The sequence below is a fragment of the Lontra canadensis genome, unplaced genomic scaffold (genome assembly GCF_010015895.1).
Source record: "Lontra canadensis isolate GAN:19392208 unplaced genomic scaffold, GSC_riverotter_1.0 scaffold15, whole genome shotgun sequence".
Taxonomy (NCBI): Eukaryota; Metazoa; Chordata; class Mammalia; order Carnivora; family Mustelidae; genus Lontra; species Lontra canadensis.
In genome coordinates this window covers 17,562,972-17,580,595 of record NW_022631009.1, presented here as the reverse complement: position 1 = coordinate 17,580,595, position 17,624 = coordinate 17,562,972, and the positions used below count along the sequence as shown (strand labels likewise).

Below are 17,624 nucleotides of genomic sequence, written 5' to 3'. Positions count from 1 at the left end.
TTCAGGTTAACGTCAACTGGCTGAAATGGATGATCACCCATTATCAGAATTTCTTTAAAACTAAAACTGCTTTCCTATTTCAATACTTTCTCCTGTCCTGAATTAGCAACAAAGAGCTAGGAGGAAAAAGTAAAAAAAGAACAAAAAATCAAACCCACACTATCCTTGATTCGAATTTGACTGCAGTCCCAGCAGAGTAAAAGGTTCCGGAAATCATAACTTGTCATCAAAACACAGCCACCTTAGAGTTAGCAGCTTATTAAGTAGGTATAGATTAGCCTCCAGCAGTGCCAGGGAAGACCAGAACTGGTTTTTGCTTCTTATTCCTAGGTTAGGTTTATTCCCATTATGAAGCCTTGAATCTGCAAATATACCACTCTCTTATTTTGCCTTCAGGATGGATAAGACAGGAATTGAAGTATTTGGAGGATTTATTCACAACTTGAAGGTGGAAGACGACTAATTCTTTTCTGATCTTATACTCTAAAGCCAACTAAGCAAGTATTTTTACTATATTGTTGGTCAAGTTGCTAATATCTACAGTGTGAAAATACAAAGTCCCCAACAAGGGACAAAAAAGATTTGACAGTGGCTTTTTAAACACAGTATTTGCATCAAATGTTACAGTGTCCACAATTTCTTGGAATACCTACTTTAACTTATATAAATCAGTTTTATTTAGTCTTAAGTTTAAAATTTAAGAGGCTGGTAAAATTAATGGGTCTAGAAAACATGGCCCTGGAAAGAGAGATCATCTTCATGCTCACATGTACTGAACTTTATCAAAATCTTTCCTATGTAATACCCAGCATTATTTTACCAGATTTGCTACTTTATAAAAGATTCCAAAAGAATGCTTTTAAGTTAAAACATATACAAAGTTGATATGCAGAATTAACTCTTTCACGATAGAAGCCAAAGTAAAACATAAGGAGGAATAAAAACATTTTATCTTGTGTATTCAGAATCACACACAAATTACCTTTACAGTTCAATTTACTATATAGAAATCATTCGGGTTTTATATTTTCAGTTAAATTCTGAACTGAGATTACAATATTATAAAAAAAAGAAAAGGATTATTACATTAATTCAATACTTTTTAGCATACCAAATTGAAATACATAAGTTCAAACTTCAGATTTATGTGAACAGTCTTCAAATACAATACAGACATTTCTTAAGGTTACCATCTCATTCACATGTGAAATTTGCAACTCTGAGCTGTTATACATAGAACAACTCTCCTATGAATATGGCAGAGCTGACATGCCCTGAAGCTCAAAGCTGTATAGTCAAGCCAAGGACTCAAAGTCGTACCATCTTCTAAAAGGTCTGCCACGTCTGGACCACAAAACACAACATGTAAAGAAGGCTGGGAATAATTCCTCCTCTTTATTACGGTTAAAAAAAATTCCATGTAGCTTGTAACTTTGCATAAAACCCCATATTATACCTTGGTAAAGTCCAAGGATAATTATAGATGACAATGGATTAGGGTCTTAAATTTAATTATTAGAACCCATGAAATTCAAATGGGCATCAATCAAATCAAAAAATATTAAGCACCTACTGGTTTAGATTGAAATTTATTAGAGATTCATGATCAATTACTTTCCACCTTGAAATCAAGGTGTAAAAACCAGCTATTAAGTGCATTCCAAACTTCTCCTATGTAGCACAGGTAGAATTTTCTGTCCATTGGCACCAAAGTGAAGTCACATTTCCTCTTGGGAGACAGAAATTCCACATCTGAACATAGAGTAAGTTAGGAAAAAATGACCCCTGTTGTTTATTTTATTACTATTGTGATTCTGAGATCTAGGATTACTAATACACTAGCAGTGAACAACGCAAACTCCTGGCGACGACCGTCCGGTCAGTAACACTAACTCCCTTCCCCCGGTCACAAAATTTTAGTATGAAAAGAATTAAAATTACTAAGCTGAACAAATGGGAAGCAAGAAACTAAGCGTAACTAAAACAAACTCCTACTAAAGTCTGAAATCACTGCAATTAAGAAATTGAGAACAGGTGTGCTTCACCCCACCCCTTACAACTCTGAATTTAAATAATATTCCGTGCAAAAGAGCATCAGGTTTCTGGATATAGATGTAGCCCTTCTTTATGTTTTAGTGCGCTGCAGAGTTTTCTGAGATTTTATTTCCCTCCCCCCACAGGTTTACTCAAAGTATTTAATAGAATCTTCCATTTCAGCCGAAAGATTTGTAATTCAAAGATTTACTAAGGTATTCATTCTATGCATTCTATCTATACAGAAACACCTATTGTTACAATTGATTTATGCAGAATTAACATTTTTGGTGTTAAAATTGTTAAACATCATGCTTACTGCACATCAACTCTCCATAATGAATCTGAACTTCACAATGATTTACCAAACATTTTACTTAAATTACTATTTAAATAACTGAAAAAAATGTACTGAGCCAAACTAAACTTAAATGGGCTATAAAGGGGGGGGGGAAACCTTCAAAACAGTCCATATACACATCTATTTTAAAACTACCTTTACTAGCTAGCCCCTTTCCCAAAGTTTTAGCCTGAAAAAACAGTAAAATCTACACAAAATTTTATTGCAATCATACAAGGGTTACATTAGGTCAAATACAACAAATACTATGATGCAATTTTACATTTATTAAACTACAGTTCAAAGCACAAATTTACACATTCTAAATACACTAAACATATCTAATGAAGTCACACTGGTCTTCCACTGACATTTGATATATCTGGGTGAAAGACATTTAACTTTACAAGACTTTTTAACATGAATCCTTAGTATAAAAACTGTGTACTTGTATGTAAACGATTTAATGGGGAACCCAATTAATGGGCTTCCATCTCCACTAAGTCATCCATTTTGTTGCATATTTTATTTTAAACGCTTAAGGGGTAGGACAAACTGGTAAGTTTAAATCTGGGTACATTATCTAAATCTCCCAATTACCCCCCAATGAATTATAGATGAGAGCTGATTTTGTCTGGTCCCAAATAGCTATTACTAATAGATTTTGTTTCCAAGAGAATTAACAGAGTAAGATTGTTTGAATTTGTTTCACACGGAATGTAGACCAGACAAGCTTAACCTGCAACTTCAGATCTAAAGAAGCATTAACGCCTGTTTAAGCTTCAGAAGAAAAGCTATCTTCTTGGCTCAGCTGAATGCAAGAAGGCACAAAGAAGAAGTTCTTCATCATTGTGTCTGAAGTAATTCCAGCATCTTGCATCTCATACCTTTCAAAAAACCAAACACAAAACCGTAATTCTAAGTTTAAGCACAAAGAATACACTAACACAAAACAAATGGACAAAGAAGTAAGATTATAAAATAACGAATCTTCCAATAACCCTTAACAACGGAGCATTTTGCTATGACTTGTAAGTTAGGCATTTGTTACAGAATTATCAAATATCCAATCACCTTTTTAAAAATGAAAATATTTCCTTACCAATCACTAAATGACATCATGTAGTAAATAGCTGGCCTCTGAAAATCATTAAAAGCAGATGGTTCATGAAGAGAATCTGCTCCCATGTTATCAAAGATAAGCCAATCTCCCACATTCAGCTCAGGAAGAAGACAGCTTTCCACAATTTGATCAAGCTCATCACAGGATGGACCCCAAAGGCTGCTTGTAAACAGAGGCTCATCTTCCTTGTATTTCTGTCAGGAGGAAAGAAACTTTTTACATTTTTACTCATGTTCATGCAGGTATTGAATTTGAGGGTGTCTGAGAGCATTTTTCAGTAGATCAGATTCAATATCCCTATGAAAGGCAGGCCTAGAAGCAAGGGCAATGATGCTCCTTCTGAACTCTATCTAAGGAAGGCAAACCCTCAGCAAAGGGCAATATTCCCTATCCTAAAGTATTCCTCCAAAAATTGGGATGTACCATCAAAAAAAAAAAAAAAGAAAAAGGTCAGTTAATAAACTGCCAAATAAGTAGTTCTGTTATTTGTAATACAACTTGCCTTGTGAACCTCTGGAATGGTATTTAAGTCCTCAGACAGTTTACTTGCAAAAGAACCATAAACACCATCATTCATATAATACATGAAGGCTGGTTCATCACTTCCGGTTTTTTCTACTGAAATAAAGCAGAAAAAATGAAGATGAATTTACATTAAAATGTCTAATATAGTTAAAAACTATGCAAAGCATAGCAGACTGAAAATTTATAGAATACTTTGTTTTCACATTTCCCAAACTATTTAAAATTAACTTTAAAAAAACCTGATACTGATATACCTTAAAACTGTTAGCCTAAAAAAATTGAAAACATACTTCACAAAGGAAGATGATCGATGTACACATGAAAAAGGTGCTCTACAGAAGTCACCAGGTAAATGCAAATCAAAACTACAATGAGCTTCCACTACACCACATACATACTGAATGGGTAAAATTAAAGTGACAATACCAAAAAAGAAAAAAAAAAAAAAATCAGTAAAAGTGGGGAAAAATCAGAACTTGCACATATACACCACCACCAGTGGTGTAATCTTTTAAAACATCTGTAATCTTTTAAAACATCCACTCTGTGACCCAGCAATTCTATTCTTGGTCATTTCTCCAATGCAATGAAAAATGTCCACAAGACTTACACAAAAATACAAGTTTTATTTTTAATAGCCCATAACTGGAAACAACCAAATATTCATCAGCAAAGATAATAAATCATCTGTTCAGTGGAATATTAGCAATAAACATGAAACAAAGTAGTTCGATCAGGCATTATATTGAGCTATCCTAAAATACATGCTAGATGATTCCATTTATATTAAGTTTGAGGGCAGCCCAAACTACTCATTGATGCAAAAACCATCAGTGACTGTCTGGCAAAGGAACAAACCTAGGAAGAGAAAACTTTGATATGACATTTCTGTTTTTATAGTGATGTCAGTATATGCTTTCTATTAACTTGTCCAATTATATACTCAAGTTTTTATATAGGGAGTATAATCTTTTATCAAAAACCAACCTGAAATGGATAGCAAACTTCAGGTTCAGTGGTTTGGCTGTTTGTGGTGGTTATGAATTAGCTATTCGGGAACACCTTCTGCGTCTGCCATACTTCAGGAAATATGTGTATGTGTGGGATAATGGGAGCTAGTTTTTCACCGTTAGTTAAGGGAGTTGCAATATGTAAGGAGAAAAAACAGAAAGCACCATGTAGTATACTACATGCGCAGCTTTTGATGATAAACACTTATGTCTGCTGTGTGTGTGTGTGTGTGTGTGTGTGTATGTATATATATATATATATATATATATATGCACACGTACACACACACACCCATTTTCTGGTTCTGTTCAGTGAGAAAGCCCAGATGAAATGATCTGTCAGTAGTAGTGAATACAACCAATACTCACTCCTTTCTTGGTTTTTAAACTACCACTCTCCATTAAAATGAACTAGAGGCTCCTTGGAAAAATCACCAATTCTTGGACTGAGGCAGGTAAAGAACCTGGAACATCTGAATGTACCATGAAGTAAAAAGCACTCGGGGAACGATGAGGACATGTCAAAAGGACCCCAATTTTGGACAGCAAATAAAAATAATTGATTGCATCATCTGCTGAATAAGTATCTAGGAGTCTAAACTACTATAAATAAATAGCAGGGAAAACTCTTAGATTAAGTAAGAGTCAGAAATTCACTGATGTTATTAAAACTAATTGGGTAAAGTACCAAAAGAAAAAGGTTATTTACAAACTATCTTTCCACTTCATAATGGAGAAACCCACCTGACACCACCTTAACTGGGTGATCAAAATGGGAAGTCCCTTCTATTCTTACTGCAGCTCTTCAACTTTGAGATATTTAAAAAACTCAGAAGAAAAAATTTATTCTTCCTGCTAGCTTAAGGGGGAAAAAAAACCATAGGAATAAATCTTCTTAATGTAGAAGAGTACTTTCTACATTTTTTTAAGTGGTTATTTGTCAGCAAGACAGACTGTCTAGTAGTGTCCCTGTTGGTTTGACTAGAGACAGATTTGGACTCTGCTAGCCCTTGTTATGTAAAAAAATATAAAGCAGATCCTCCCTGTGACCCATCTGACTAAGAGGAACATAATGAAAGACATTATAATAAAACACTGGCTCTTAAAGATAGGAGAATCAATCACCTGGGGGAAGTTTATCTACAACATGACTGACTAGGGGCATCTGGGTGGCTCTTGTCGGTTAGCAACTGACTCTGACTCCAGATATTGGCTGCAGTCATGATCTCAAGGTCATGAGATTGAGCCCTGCCTCGGTCTCTGCACTGGGCAAGGAGTGCTTAAGATGTTCCCTCCCCCCAGCCCACCCTACATGCATGTGGGGTATCTAAAAAAAATAATAATAAATAAAAATGCATATCTAAACATCAAAACCAAGAATAAGATTTCAGAAGTCTTACGGAGTGATAATTTCACTAGGGCATTTTAAAAAGCTCCCTAGCTGCCTACAGCTGATGGAAGATCGCCCACAACCTCATGATCCATAAATGTCCATGTCCTACAGTATTTTATACTTGACTAGTATCAGACAATTTCAGTTAGTTTGAAGATGAATTTATCTAACAGAAACAAAATTATAAACTTTGTAACTTACCTCCAGAGGAAAATTTATCATTCTCAACCACTTTCTTTGCAATGATATTAACTGCAAGTGTAAATGCAGAAGACACATAGTAGCTTCCAGGTTCTGAGATTATCTTAATGCCAGATCCTTCAGGAAAGTAGACATCCAACAAAGGGCTGATAACATGATTAACCTATGAATTTTAAACCCATTATGATTTCAATACTGAATTAGATAATTCATATTAAGAGACTGACTGGCTTCCTAGACAGCTTAAAACCAAAGTAGCTCCAATTACAGACCAGAAAGCTTAGCTATTTAACAATTATCTTCAAGCAATTAAGCAGGCTTTGAGACATCTAAGTTTACATTATCAGAATGGCATTAATTTTAAAAATTTTGTAATTCCCATGGCAAACAGCTACTGGTGATTGTTTAAAATCATGTTTCTATACTCCTTAACACTAGCAATGAAGGAGCAATTCATCAAATCAGTTTCTAGATATTACAGAATGAGGGATGGAAGGGACAGCAGGAAGGTGAGTAGTAATGTACATCAGATAAAACAGCTTAAACTGTTATAAATTCATTTGTACCATCTAGTACTCCATTAGAACAGAAACAACTGAATACAGACTTTTGTAAGTTACACTATAGACTTCAATGAATTTTATTAAGCTTTTCAAAGTTAGGTAGGTCTTCTCACTGCCTCTTCATCTTCTTGGAATCAAATTTTAAACAGATGTTTCTTATAGGTTATCTCTTGCCATTGTTAAACCCTTGTCTATGGGGTGCCTGGGTGGCTCAGTGGGTTAAAGTCTCTGCCCCCCACTCAGCTCATGATCTCAGGGTCCTGGGATTGAGCCCCACATTGGAATCTCTTCTCAGGAGGCGGACTGCTTCAGCCTCTCTCTCTGCCTACCTGTGATCTTTCTGTCAAATAAATAAATAAAATCTTAAAAAAATTTTAAAAATAAATAATAAATTAAAAAATACACCCTCGTCTATATATACTAGTTAAGTGGCAAAGTAATGAGATTACTCCTGGCTGAATTAAATTTACCTCTTCCAACTGAAATTCAGTTCCTGTGAAGCCTCCGCCAATATCTAACATGTTCATCGTGAAGCCAAATTCTCCCTAGAGATGGAAAAAAATACTTTAAATGCTTATCCAAATTGTTATGGCTACAGGAACATTTCAAACACCCCTTCCCAAGGAGGTAAATAATAACTGTTACTAATCCTTTATGGCAATGGCTTTGGTCTCTACCAACAGAAACAGATTTATTCAGTGTTGTGTATGTATATTGTGTATGTATATACTGTCTTCCTGATGATGTCTGTACTGTCTTGCAGACATATGCAAGTAAATTACTATTTTCATCCCTTTACCTACTTAAAAAATAAGACTGTATGGAACTCTTGCTGCATAGAGTCTGCTTATCCCCCGCCTTCCTCTCAGGCCTGTGCATTTGCGCACACATGTTCTCTCTTCTCTCAAATAAATGGATAAATCATTGAAGAGAAAAAAGATGAAGAAAAAAGCAAAGATAAGATCCTGGCTAAAAATATCAAAGTAATTTAAAGAAAAAACTTACAGCCATGTCAAACACACATCGAGCATCAGACAGAGCATGTACATATACTTGAGATTCTTTGCAAGCACTTGAAACATGAAATCTGGAAGAAAGATTAATAAATTTAAAGCAACAGTAAATTTTAGAAGCCCTTCCTGTTATTCTTTTCAGTTCTCATTCACCATACTGACACAGTATTCACAGTAATCTTATCAAATATTTAAAGAATTGGAGGCACAAGCCTCTAATTATCCAAGTTATAATACAGGATTTCAGAAAAGACAATGTTTGAGTTAATACTGTAACTTCTTAAAGAATTTTTTTTTTTTAAGATTCTATTTATTTATTTGACAGACAGAGATCACAAGTAGGCAGAAAGGCAGGCAGAGAGAGAGAGGAGGAGGAGGCAGGTTCCCCGCTGAACAGAGAGCCCGATGTGGGTCTCGATCCCAGGACACTGGGACCACGACCTGAGCCGAAGGCAGAGGCTTTAACCCACTGAGCCACCCAGGCGCCCCCTTAAAGAATTTTTAACGAGTTTTCAGACAGGCTTTATAACTATCACACAAGCACATGCTTTTATGTATACAAGTAAAGTAACAAACACCAACAATATAATTAGATCATAAAATCTTTAATTTGAATGTACAACTCCATCTGACGAAATAAAAATGTCTACTGTGAAATACAAATGAACATTAATTCAGCTGAGTATTACTAACACTTGTTAGTATTACTTAAGAGATACTTATCAGAGATTCAGAACAGAATACTAAAATTTAATTGAAATACGGTTCTGTATCCTGACTGTGGCAATCTTTAAACAAATCTGTTAAATTTATATGAATTATAAACCCAAAAAGTCAATTTTACTGTATATTAACTTTAAAAATAGAAATATGAAAACTCTCAAATACTTGTCAGTATCTGTCACCTAAGACAGAATTAAACTTATCAGGGGTGATTCTTTATCCATCTTTTTGAATAATTTAAAAAGCAAGATCTAGTACTGCAGTAATATTAGCAGCGGACTGGCATCTCAAAAACTTTGGAGCTCTGTGTTCCAAATTTGACTCAGATCATAGTTCTGAGACTATGATCAAATCATTAAATCTCTCTGGGTATCCATTTCTGCACACGTAAAAATCAAGAAGGTAACAGAACGTTTTTTTGGCATGCCCAGGGGATTAAAAAGAGAAGGAATACAATTTAAAGATGGAGTTTAAAAAAAAAAAAAAAAAGACAACTCAGATGAATGTCGTTCTGGTATTCATTAGAATTCTAGTACGTCCTCTCCCTCCAATTTAAAAGGAGGGGTTTTATATTACTAACCCAACTGAATTTTTATTTACTATTTTACCTATTAGGGAAGGGAGAGGTATGTGTATAAAATTATATGAAGGATAAAATGTATTTGTCCTTCCTAGACTAAAAAAGTATATATTAAACTGAAAGTTCAATCTATTAGACTTCATACAAATGAAGTGTTAAAAGATCATCAGAAAAACAAAGACTTATCACCATAAAATGGAAGTTTCAAATGAAATACTTACTTAACACCAATAATTTGGACATCAAGTTCCTTAGCACATTCCAAGAGATGCCTACAGTTCTTCAGGGTAGTGCCAAACTTCAAGTTACCCTCTTCGCCTCCAATATTATCTTCTGTTGCAATATGTAGTAAGACCCTAAGAGAAGGGGAAGATGATTGGGGCAGAGTTGGTTTACATCATCATCAGCACATGTGAAGCCTGAAGTTGTAGGAAGTATGTTGACTATGTTGCCAGTGCTCCCAAATCCAGCGACGGTTGAATCAAGTGAACCTAATGAAAAACAATCCTGTATAGAGAAAAAACTAGCCATTAGGGCCTAAAGCATGAAGCTTACAAGGACGGGAATTTGGAAAATGCAGGAAGTTAAGACTCTGTTGTAGCAGCAAGAGTCAGTGGGCTCTGTAATGAAAGACGACATTACTTTCAAATGAAGTCCATCAGTCCATAAAACCACCTAGAAAGACTAAATTGAATAGCAATGCCATCACTGTCTTTCAGTTAAGAGTTATCAGGGCTTTTACATGTTTCAAGTTTCCTAAACTATTCCAGCTGGTTAACCTACCACTTATTTTGAAAATTCCTATTAATCTCTTCCATCTTACAAAAAAAAATTGGCAAGCTTGGAGTTATTTAATGCGTCTAAACAGTAGACTTTTAGATACTGATTGAAATCTTGGTATTTTCTTCCAAATTATGACAACCAAGACAAAATGAGACTGTCTCAGGAGATACTCAAGTAATTACTAACCACTAAAACCCACAAATATGCAAATGATGTTTGGAAAACTGTTTTCCCAAGAAGTCCTGATGAATGACTGCTGATCAGAAGGGGTTAAGTCTCATAGAAGCAAATTATTCTTCCTCTGTGCAGAATCAGCTCTATTAAGAATGCACCAACCACTTTACAGTTAATACAGTAACCCCAGCTCAGGGCTTATCTTCAGAAGATCATAGAACAGAAAGATTTTTCTAGAGCTAAGTGGTTCACTAAAATTTCCCCCCAAAGGCTTTTAGGGTAATCAATCCTGTCAGGACACCTAACAATACCATCAAAGTTGGTAAGAAAATTACAAATGTACAAGGAAAATATGGATATGATACCTATATACTTTCAGGACCACACATACTAACCCTATAAAAGCTATCAACTTTGTACTGTAATACAATATAAATTTTAGTAGATCCTAAAATCTTGAAATACCAGTTCATGACAACATTAAATCTGCCTTTTTGCTTTTAAAAAGTAAACTTTTTAATTAAAAAAAAAAAAAATCTTCGGATACATGCAGTTACAAGTTAAAAAATATGTATTAAACTTCCTATTCAAAGAGAAGAGTGGGTCTTTAAAAAAGAAACACCTGCATCTACAGACTAGGCTCCTAAGACACTGTCACTAAGGAAAAACATTTAGGAACTACAGCCAAAGGCAGATGAAACCCCCAGCCAACCAGGAAAAAAAGCTGACAATCCTATTCCCAACATGACAAATAACTACTAGTAGGGTTGATGTGATTATGAAAATACATCTGTGGCCCTCATTTTATTATTCCAACAACCACATTTTCTTGCTTGAATTCAAGATTATAAATTCCTATTGCAAACTGCCCTTATCTTATCCCAGCTCTATAAAAAGGACCCAGAAGTGGGCACCAATAAAATGCCAGTAGCATCTTCCATGTCATAACTTTAAATAAGTTTAAAAAAATAATTAAAATACACAGCACTGCTCTACATAAATTTCCTTTTCCCAGGCCAAAGACAAACCCAAACCCTAGGCCATAAGGTAATATTCCCATGTACTTGGTTTTACACTTACTTGGCATTTGGGTGATTACGTGCAATTTTCTTCAACTCAACTTCATTGTCACATGTCATGATATTCACTCCAATCTTTGCTGCGTACTTTATTTGAGACACTTGCTTGCAAGGACTTATATAAATGATGTTTTCTGGAGACACACCCAGTTCTTGCACTAAAGCCATTTCAGTCTATAAAAACACATTTTAAAGTGTCATCTAAAAGGCAACATTTCTATTACTTTTCCTTTAATTACTACTTTATACTATCTTTGTTAAAATCCTTCAAAAAGGTATAACTACCATCAGAGAAATCTCATAGTTTAGAATGATTTTGCTTTCATCAGAAGTTAACAGTCCAGCTAGCTCCAGCCTAAGAATGAGGAACAAAAAGTTCTTGATTAAAGATTAAAAAAAAAAAAAAAAAAAAGCTTTTTAAAGTCTCATCTCACTGAAACTTTCCTTTCATTGGTACACCTGAAAAGTTTGTACATTTCCATTAGGCTGTGAATTTACACAAGAACTTAAAAACATCCGCAAGTGAAACTTCCTTGCAATTTTTCTAAGTTAAAGTGAGTTCTAAAATGTTGCATTTCAGTGACAAAATAATGAAAAATACTTACTTTACTGGAGCAAGCAAATCCAGTCCCAAGAGCTGCCAAAATCTCAAGTACAGCTGGAGCGGAGTTGCACTTTACTGTGTAGAATGGCTTGATCTGAGCCACTATGTTCTGCCACTGACTGTGTTTCTTCACAATCTTTCCAAGATCTCCCACAAAAAACGCGTTTTTCCCCGTCTGTTGTGATCGTGGGGGAAAAAAAAAAAAATCAAAGAACTATTGAAAATAAAGTACCATAAGTAGTAAAGAACTCCCTTTTGTCTCCACAAATGAGCCAAGATACACACTGACATACACTTCCACATTGAAGGTTTAAGAGCCATTAAGACAGATTCAGCAAACACAGGAAAATCCAAACACCTTTCTTTTTAAACTTTGACTTTTTGCTGTGCTAAGCTGGCACATAAAATATTCTTTACTTTGCTTTTTTAAAAAAAGTTATCAATTATAGGGACTTTCTACTTTATAACTGCCTCCATTTGAGGGGACTGTAGGAGGAGGAGACCACCTGTTTCCTTCCATACTTTGCTAAGCTGTTTAAAGTATTCACTTTGGTAGTTCAGTATCTAATTTCCTATTACAGTGAGTAGAATCAGGAATGTTAAACAAAATAAGCTATATATCTCCATTATAAATTGCACCTAACTACAGGATGGTAAAACAAAGCAACACAACTTAAACAATGTTTAAGGAGACAAAGTTGGTAAAGAAGACAAAGAGAATGACAAAATTGTATTTAAAAAATACAGAAGCACACTGAATGTCAAATAAACCTGAGTAAGGATACTCTTCCCTCAAAAATAAAAACAGATTTTTATTAGGGATCTGGGGAGATCAGTAATGATTTTAACAGGGTTACTCTAGGGGTTAAAGGATTGTAACATGTCAGGCAAAGTTTAAGTCACTCAATGCTGGATGGCATACAATAATCTTATTTATAAGACACAACACCTAAATATTGTTTGAAAAGCCATGAAGACAGTATTACTGCTTTCAATTCTTTAATACACACTTGAAAATGCACACTATTGGAACATACCGACCAGGAAACAGGATTAGAAATCATGGTTTTTACGTGGCAGATATGGGACAGTTATACTCAAGTTACTCCATCCTTTCAAGATATGCCATTCCCAATATATTAGAGACAGAAAATTTATTTTCACTTTAATAAAAAAAAGAAGAAGAAGAAGAGGAGGAGGCCATTACGGCTACCAGCAAGAGAACTGGGACTTAAAAACAAGCCACAAGATGCTCAGCTGTAATCACTTCTGAGCCATATAATTAGATGACAATGTTAGGAGAGCACAGGATTTCAGACTAGCCCTTACTAAATGCTACTGAATGTTGGATAATTCAAGACTGTGGGACAAGAATGAATGAAAGGAGTATTTAAAAGATCATTATCTGGCCCACAAAGAATGTTGCAAAAATTAGGTTAAGAAAGAGCTCAGCATTACTTCCACTAGGAGGTTCTCTAGTGACAGGAGAGAATTAACTATAAAATGGTTTGGTTATACAATAGACTGAACAGTATGGCAAGTGTCACTCCCCCGCCCCATCCCAGATTTTGATGGCAGTGGAAAGAGAAAGGGATTTTGCTGAGATGTGGGGAGATTTGAGCACATCTATAAAGGTTAAGAAGTTTTTTGGTATTCTATGACTGAATACCAGTAACATGAAAATAATTCAACAAGTTTGAGGAATATGGGAAATCAGCCCCAACAAAGAAACAAATTTTATCAGTAAGGCAATAAAGATAATTCTATCACTAAGTACAAAACAAAAATAATCTTAAGTAACAGTGAATAGGTGTCTGGAAGCGGACACTTGGTGTAGTAGAGAGTAAACATTCTGTGTAAGTCATCAAATTCTCATCCAACATACAACCAAGGTTATCTGAAATATAAATTATTATCTACTCAAGTATATAGTTGAGGAAAATAAGAAGCCAATTAGTGACTAGGAGGACAGCAACGTAACAAAAAAAATAGAACATACAAGAGTTGGGTGCTAAAAGGCAGAGCAGAGAAAGAGCTATAAGGAAGCCTTTGTTTTAACGTGGGCTAGAAAGAATACCTCATCACTACTCAAGGGAAGTGGGGACATAAAATTAAGACAACTTGGATAAGTTAACATCTGAAAAAAGTACTTTTATCAGACTAACATCTTGGAAATAGAGCAATGTTTTAGAATTTCAGAAATTTATAAACACTCTATCTGAGAAATATGATATGGCACACTCACCAGGGTATGTTCATAAACATAGTTATCAATAACATTTCCAAGGTTTGTTCCTTCATCCAACAGGCCAACGGAGTAGTTTGCATCATCAAGAAATCCTTTCATCTCAGCCGTATTCCACAAAGCCGAAAGTCATAAACCAGGAAAAACAAGAAGACGGGCCACCAAGCCTTATGTCTGGGTCCTTAGAATATGCAACAAACTGTCAAAATAGAAGTTTTTTCAAAATCTGTATTATTTCACTAGTTAACCTTAGCATAGTTGTCAATGCAAGTGTGCTAAATGCCTAATTAAGTGAGGAATCTGTGATCACTTAACACTTGCACACTGGATCATTTGATTATCTTGTAGTGCCCACTTTAAAGTGAATGTGTATTTTATACATTTAAAAAAACTGAGCTCAATATGATAATTTAAGATAATCCACACATGTGGTTTATTCCCAGTCAATACGGTCACCTTATTTACGCAGAGTTGTAGACCTAGTCTGTTATTATTTATCTTGTTTTTCATAACACATAAGAAATTTCAGGAAAAATTCATTCTAAGTAAATAAAACTAGTGAAATACCTATCTGCAGCCAAGAAATTAAAATAATGGGGCACCTGGGTGGCTCAGTGGGTTAAAGCCTCTGCCTTCGGCTCTGGTCATGGTCTCAGGGTCCTGGGATCGAGCCCCACATTGGGCTCTCTGCTCAGCAGGGAGCCTGCTTCCTCCTCTCTCTGCCTGCCTCTCTGCCTACTTGTGATCTCTGTCAAATAAAATCTTTAAGAAATAAAAAATAAATAAAATAAAATACTGGTCTAAGCTTCAGTACACTGCCAGCCACATCCCATGGCATGCTAACAGGTAACTACAGATACAGGTCTTCTAAATTCTATAGCAGGCGAGAAAGTAAAGTAACAGCAATGGGTGGGGGTAGAGTGACTTTAGCAGACCAACTATAGCTTTGATACAGACTGTGCAGCTCTCACCTCAAGCTGAAATGGTACCAGCTACACCAGGTTAGCAATGTTAAAGTTTCTTATGAAGTAAGCGGAAATCCTTATTGGACTAGAAGTCAGAAAGACTCACATGGTTGTGGCTCTATCATTTGATAATTACATGATCCTAGCTCAATTTCTCTAAACTTCAATTAATTATATTAACTACTTCTCAAAAGGCTGCTGTAAATATATTTTATATATATATATATAGCACACATGAATAAAAAATACTTAAGTGTTGCTTCAGAACAGAGCTAAAATTAAATTGCCAATTGCCAGAAACACAGAAATGCCACCATAATTTAAAACTAGGTACAAGCTAGGCACTTGGTACATCCTAAGCCATTTAGTAAGAACTCTAAAAAGGCAGGCTAAATCTAACGTCTTTCCTATGAAGAAATCTTTCCCTTCCCCCAGATCACCCATTCTCCTCTAGGTAGCATATACTGTTCTATCTTCTTTGCTGAATTCACTGGTCCTTAAAGGCTGGTTTAGGCAAGAATGTCTTTTAACATAAATAAAAAGTCCATTACCAAAACAAGTCCTCCAGACATGGTACTACTCACGTCTGGTACTGATTTCTGGTTGCTACATTAATAATGCGCACAGGCCATCTCTTGGCCATCTATTCTAAAACTTGCACAGCCTTTCCTGTCATTCTTGATTCTCCCTTTCCCTCCCTCCAAGGCTGCTGTATGTGTTCACCTTTGGTGATGGCCCTCCTCTGAAAGTATACTCCATTCCAGTGGTTCTCAAAGGGTCAGATTTTTGAATGCACCAAAACAAACTCCTCAATAAGCCATAATATTAATCAAATTCCATGACAACCAATACTTAGTTTTTAACGTTAACAACTTCATTTCCAAAAAGTCAACTACATTCAGTTTAGCTCACAAAACCTCTTTCAAGCAACAGCAGAAACAGAAAAATTAAGGACATTTTACAAAAGGAGTTAACTTAGGCATATCTAAGTGAGACTTATTATTTATGAAGTAAAACTGTAGCCTGGACCTTCTCTAAAGGTTGTTTTATCAGGAGTGATGTAAACCTGTGCCCAGAAAGCAGACATTTTAGGCCCGAGGATACATTATTTATTTTAAACAACGTTTAATAATTAAGGGGAATATCCAACTATGCACTAAGGGAGAGAGAAAAGATAAAAGGTTACTTATTAAAAAAAATAATAATAAATTCAAAGGTAGGTATAAGAAAGTATAGCAGGAACTTTCAGTTAGGTTTAGCATTACAAATCTTTATGGTCAAACACCTCTCATTTATATTATCAATAGTAAAAACTACGTAAGACCTTCAGACCAGTATTTCAGTTACGTATTTAACTGGGAACCTTAGGTTATTAATCATGGACCTCCAAGGCAAATGCTGCCAAACAAAAAGTCTAGTTTAAAGTCAAAAAGATATGTACCTCAATTTCCGATAGCTGCAGTCCTTATAGAAAGGGTGATTCTCCTCTATCATCAGGATTCTCAGTACTTTAAAAACATCAGACCCCTTCCATCCAGTCTTACTTACCTGCTGAATGCCTACATTCTTAACAGCAAACATTTTTTAGGGCAACGTGCCAGGCACTGTTTTAAGTACTTTATACATATTAATTTTCTCAATCCTTAAAACCGTAATAACGGTATTACCACCATTTTAGAGTGAAGACACTGATGCACAGAACAATTAGCTCTAGAGATGCTGATGATCAAATTATGTTTAAAGCAAAAAAAACCTGGGGTGCCTGGGTGGCTCAGTCATTAAGCATCTGCCTCTGGCTCGGGTCATGATCCCAGCATCCTGGGATCAAGCCCCGTGTCAGGCTCCCTGCTCAGCGAGGAGCCTGCTTCTCCCTCTCTAGCTCCCCTGTGCTTCTGTTCACTCTTCAAGCTATCTCTCTGTTATAAATAAATTTAAAAATCTTAAAAAAAAAAAAAAAAAGGAAAAAAATTTGTCTCCCAAGCACCCCCACCCTTAGAAAAGAGGCTTTTTTTAGAAACCCAACAGTAACTCTCAGTCTGATACAGCTTTATCGTATTTCCATAATCAAGTAACCATTTCTCAGATATATAAATTCCCATAGTTCTAATAATAAATAAATTCACATACAGTATGAAAATATCCTATTACACCTACCCATATCCTTTTAGCCTTTATATTTTCTAGATTTTTAACTTTGTTGTTCCTTCTGCATCTTTTGTCTAATTCTCAGGTAAACCCCAAAAGTGAAATTATTTTTTCCGGGGACACC

General features: G+C 35.3%; 1 protein-coding gene across 4 annotated transcripts in view; it reads right to left on the bottom strand.

Annotated features, from left to right (window-relative positions):
• Positions 1 to 931: 931 nt before the first annotated feature.
• The window catches only part of AZIN1 (antizyme inhibitor 1), a 30,709-nt gene continuing 14,016 nt past the window's right edge, over positions 932 to 17,624 (bottom strand). For 3 of the 4 annotated variants that reach the window (XM_032858555.1, XM_032858554.1, XM_032858553.1), the window contains 10 exons: positions 14,391 to 14,589; positions 12,147 to 12,320; positions 11,543 to 11,715; positions 9,727 to 9,861; positions 8,195 to 8,276; positions 7,660 to 7,734; positions 6,627 to 6,789; positions 4,000 to 4,115; positions 3,477 to 3,691; positions 932 to 3,261 (listed from right to left, as the gene is read on the bottom strand). In XM_032858555.1, the coding sequence (XP_032714446.1) occupies positions 3,150 to 3,261; positions 3,477 to 3,691; positions 4,000 to 4,115; positions 6,627 to 6,789; positions 7,660 to 7,734; positions 8,195 to 8,276; positions 9,727 to 9,861; positions 11,543 to 11,715; positions 12,147 to 12,320; positions 14,391 to 14,492 (1,347 nt within the window). In that variant the 5' untranslated portion in view covers positions 14,493 to 14,589 and the 3' untranslated portion in view covers positions 932 to 3,149. The remainder of the gene's footprint in view (positions 3,262 to 3,476; positions 3,692 to 3,999; positions 4,116 to 6,626; positions 6,790 to 7,659; positions 7,735 to 8,194; positions 8,277 to 9,726; positions 9,862 to 11,542; positions 11,716 to 12,146; positions 12,321 to 14,390; positions 14,590 to 17,624) is intronic. The other variant, XM_032858556.1, reaches the window with a different exon arrangement.